The sequence below is a fragment of the Pundamilia nyererei genome, unplaced genomic scaffold, assembly GCF_000239375.1.
Source record: "Pundamilia nyererei isolate P.nyererei 1_Seehausen unplaced genomic scaffold, PunNye1.0 scaffold03919, whole genome shotgun sequence".
Lineage (NCBI taxonomy): Eukaryota > Metazoa > Chordata > Actinopteri > Cichliformes > Cichlidae > Pundamilia > Pundamilia nyererei.
The window spans coordinates 1-2,401 of NW_005191320.1; the positions used below are offsets into that span (position 1 = coordinate 1).

At 47.9% G+C, this 2,401-nt stretch overlaps 1 protein-coding gene across 1 annotated transcript; it reads right to left on the reverse strand.

Annotated features, from left to right (window-relative positions):
* Positions 1 to 225: 225 nt before the first annotated feature.
* On the reverse strand, positions 226 to 2,104 carry LOC102199558 (WD repeat-containing protein 88-like). The gene is made up of 6 exons (XM_005755851.1): positions 2,045 to 2,104; positions 1,731 to 1,869; positions 1,525 to 1,654; positions 1,131 to 1,318; positions 559 to 641; positions 226 to 466 (listed from the first exon to the last, which is right to left on the reverse strand). The coding sequence occupies exons 1-6, from the start codon at positions 2,078 to 2,080 to the stop codon at positions 347 to 349; spliced, it is 696 nt and encodes a 231-aa protein (XP_005755908.1). The 5' UTR covers positions 2,081 to 2,104; the 3' UTR covers positions 226 to 346.
* Between the last annotated feature and the right edge of the window lie 297 nt (positions 2,105 to 2,401).

Here is a 2,401-nt window from a genome sequence, read left to right on the forward strand (position 1 = left end):
ATCCTGGCTACGTCTGTTTGTCCTGTACCTGGTTACAGGATGTCTTAGGTGAGATGCAGGAGACTAAACACTGTTTGCTTTCCAAATTTCCATAAAATGCTTTTTAACATTTCTCTGGTGAATTATCAGAAAACAGATTAAACATCCAGGGTACCAATGATATTGTAACATCCAGACCCTGCAATAAAACAGAGAAACCCCCCTGTGAACAAGCACTTTGGTGACAGTGGGAAGGAAAAACTACATTTTCACAGGAAGAAACCTCCAGCAGACCCAGGGTCAGAGATGGTGAGCACGGTGAGGGTGAGGGGAGAAAGACAGGACAAAAAAAGAAAGAAAGAAAAGCTCAAGGAGCAAAAACTTCGGGCCGGGACTGTGAGGGAAAATACTTGTGAACCTTGGAGGAAGAAGCCACCAACTTCCTGTCAGCACTCACTGACACATCTGTCACCCAATCACTGTGGCCCTGATGGGGGAAAAAGCAAAATCAGGAGTTAAGTGTCTAAAAGAACACGACCAGAAACATCAGGATGTCTTCACACAGCCGAGTTTAATCACCTTCAGCACGAGAGTCTGAGAGAGAGACGACAAATCCCAGAGAGCAACAGTCCTGTCGTAGGAGGCGGACACCAGGAGGTTCGCTGAGGAAACACAACAGGAAGTGATTTTATTAGGCAAACATTATGAGGAAGAACTGAGCATGTTCCAGTACCTGCAGAAAAACACATCAGCTCATCAGTGAGCAGTGCTTGCTTTCTAAACATAGTAAACAGCATGACGGACGCTAAGGTGCTGACATTTCTTACAAATCTTAAGCTGTGCAACCACCAGAGGTCTAAACCACCTGACCTCTGATCCTTTAGAGGTCTGCTTCTTAATGAGGGCAGAAAACATGCTTACAGCACACGACGAGCTTTGTTCATTTTCATTATTAGCTAACATCCTAATGCATAAATAAATAGTTAAAAATACACATTAAAAGAACTCTTTTGTCCATACGTGGATCTAGAAAGTGTTCATCGAATCAAACTCCGCCTCTTGCTGGTAGTTCAGCACAAATGTTACTGGAGAATCTGAGGACGTCAGCTGAGGACACCTGAACAGGAATGTGCCTTGCTCAGAGGTCTCACCGTCAGCAGCGGCGAGGCAGCAGGCACTCACGCTGCCTGCGTGGCCTCCCTGCAGCGGCGTCCCGCCGTGAGATCGGAACCCCCCCGCCTGCAGGTCCCACAGCTTCAGCGTCTTGTCCCACGACGCCGTGCACAGGAAGTGCCCGTTGCTGGTGAAGCAGCAGGCTGAGACGACGTTTCCATGGTTACTGATTGCGAGAATGTAAACAAGAACAAGTGCACAGGGGGCTCCTCTGAGGGCCTGAAAATTGTCATCAAACTTTTGTGAATCTGATAAATATCTGAGACTTCAGAGTGTTTTGGATGAATAATTTTGTACCGTCTCACACTGAAGACAAAAGCCACACAGCGTGAGAGGAGCTCAGAGCATTTACAGGTCACTGAAATGCTTCACCTGTCGATGGACACGGTGGTTTTCTGCGCCCGCAGGTCCCACAGTTTGATGCTGCGGTCTGCAGAGACGGTGGCCACTCGCTGGCTCTGAGGGTCGAACCGACATCGAGTGATGCAGGAGCGGTGAAGATCTGATCAAAGCAAACACACGCTCACTGACGCTCACAGGAGTATTATTGCCGACCGGGCAACATTGACCTGTCCTACCGCTGACGTGGTGCAACATCTGTCCGCTGGCGGCGTCGCAGACGGAAACGCCATTCTGAGGATTTACAGCACAAACGACCAGCCGGCCGTCGGACGAGGAGCTGCAGGAGGTCAGCAGGCCGAGCTGCCTCAATTTCCACTGCGACAAAGATCATAAAAATGAGTCAAACTCAGAAAAGCAAAAAGACCAAATTTATTCCATGTGTGTGAAAGAGCAGAAACACGTGCTCTGAACCCAGCGCAGAGAAATGTGTGCAGCGAATCACAGGAAGGTTGCTGGTTTGAAACTCCAGGAGCGTGACGGCAGACGTTACCAGAGTGAGTCCGGTCTCCAGGTCCCAGGCCACCATCTTCTTATCCCAGGACACTGTGACCATCCTGACACACACAGAGCAAACGTTTCATTCACAGCTGCACTCAGGCTACTACATGGACGTTTCTGCATTGTTGTTTTTTGTGAACTTTATGTTTTTTTCATCAGCGTGAGAGATTACATGAAGCCTTACGGGTCCATGGACGATGAATAAGTCATCGATTAATTCACAAAGATGTTTTTTCCTCAAAGAAATGAAGAAAAACTTTTCCTAACAACAATCTTTTCCTGGTGCTCTGCTTGGTGGCGTGCTGTTCCAGCAGGTCCATAGTTGACTGGGTTTTTATTTTATTTGAAC